Raw genomic sequence first — 751 nt, 5'->3', positions numbered from 1 at the left:
CCTGCCACGCTAGCCCGCCACGCTAACCCGCTACGCTAGCCCGCCACGCTAGCCCGCCACGCTAACCCGCCACGCTAACCTGCCACGCTAGCCCGCTACCCTAACCCGCTACGCTAACCCGCCACGCTAACCCGCCGCGCTAGCCCGCCACGCTAGCCAGCCGCGCTAGCCCGCCGCGCTAGCCCGCCACGCTAGCCCGCCACGCTAACCCGCCACGCTAACCCGCTACGCTAACCGTCCTCACCTGTAGGTTGACAGCTAGGATGAGCGTCGTGGAGACGACAAAGCCGAGGGCCTGGTGGCTCGTCAGGTCGACGTGTCGGTCGGTCGCGTGCACGGCGTTGCGCAGCGCGCCGTACGGCACGAAGAAGAGCACGACGGAAGAGAGGATGCCCTTCAGCACGCTCTGTATGAACACCTTCTTGTTGAAGAACAGGTTCAGGTGGCCGGGAATGTAGAGACGCGGGTAGCGCAGTGACATCTGATCAGTCACGTCCTGCAGGTAGAGAGAGAGGGGGAAAGTTAGTGTTTGTTTAGTGTTATATATGTGTGTAGGTGTATATAATATAAGTAGATAGATGGGGACATAGAGGCGCGGGTAGCGCAGCGACATCTGATCAGTCACGTCCTGCAGGTAGAGAGAGAAGGAAAGTTAGTGTTTGTTTAGTGTTATATATGTGTGTAGGTGTATATAATATAAGTAGATAGATGGGGACATAGAGGCGCGGGTAGCGCAGCGACATCTGATCAG

General features: G+C 58.1%; 1 protein-coding gene across 1 annotated transcript in view; it reads right to left on the bottom strand.

Annotated features, from left to right (window-relative positions):
- Positions 1-508, bottom strand: part of LOC106816909 (probable phospholipid-transporting ATPase IM) — a gene marked incomplete at its 5' end in the record, with an annotated part of 5,660 nt that extends 5,152 nt beyond the window's left edge. Inside the window, one exon of the mRNA XM_014821552.1 lies at positions 245-508. Within this exon, the coding sequence (XP_014677038.1) occupies positions 245-508 (264 nt within the window). The remainder of the gene's footprint in view (positions 1-244) is intronic.
- Between the last annotated feature and the right edge of the window lie 243 nt (positions 509-751).

This window comes from Priapulus caudatus, unplaced genomic scaffold (genome assembly GCF_000485595.1).
Source record: "Priapulus caudatus unplaced genomic scaffold, Priapulus_caudatus-5.0.1 Scaffold1526, whole genome shotgun sequence".
Lineage (NCBI taxonomy): Eukaryota > Metazoa > Priapulida > Priapulimorpha > Priapulimorphida > Priapulidae > Priapulus > Priapulus caudatus.
This window is presented reverse-complemented; position numbering and strand designations above follow the sequence as displayed.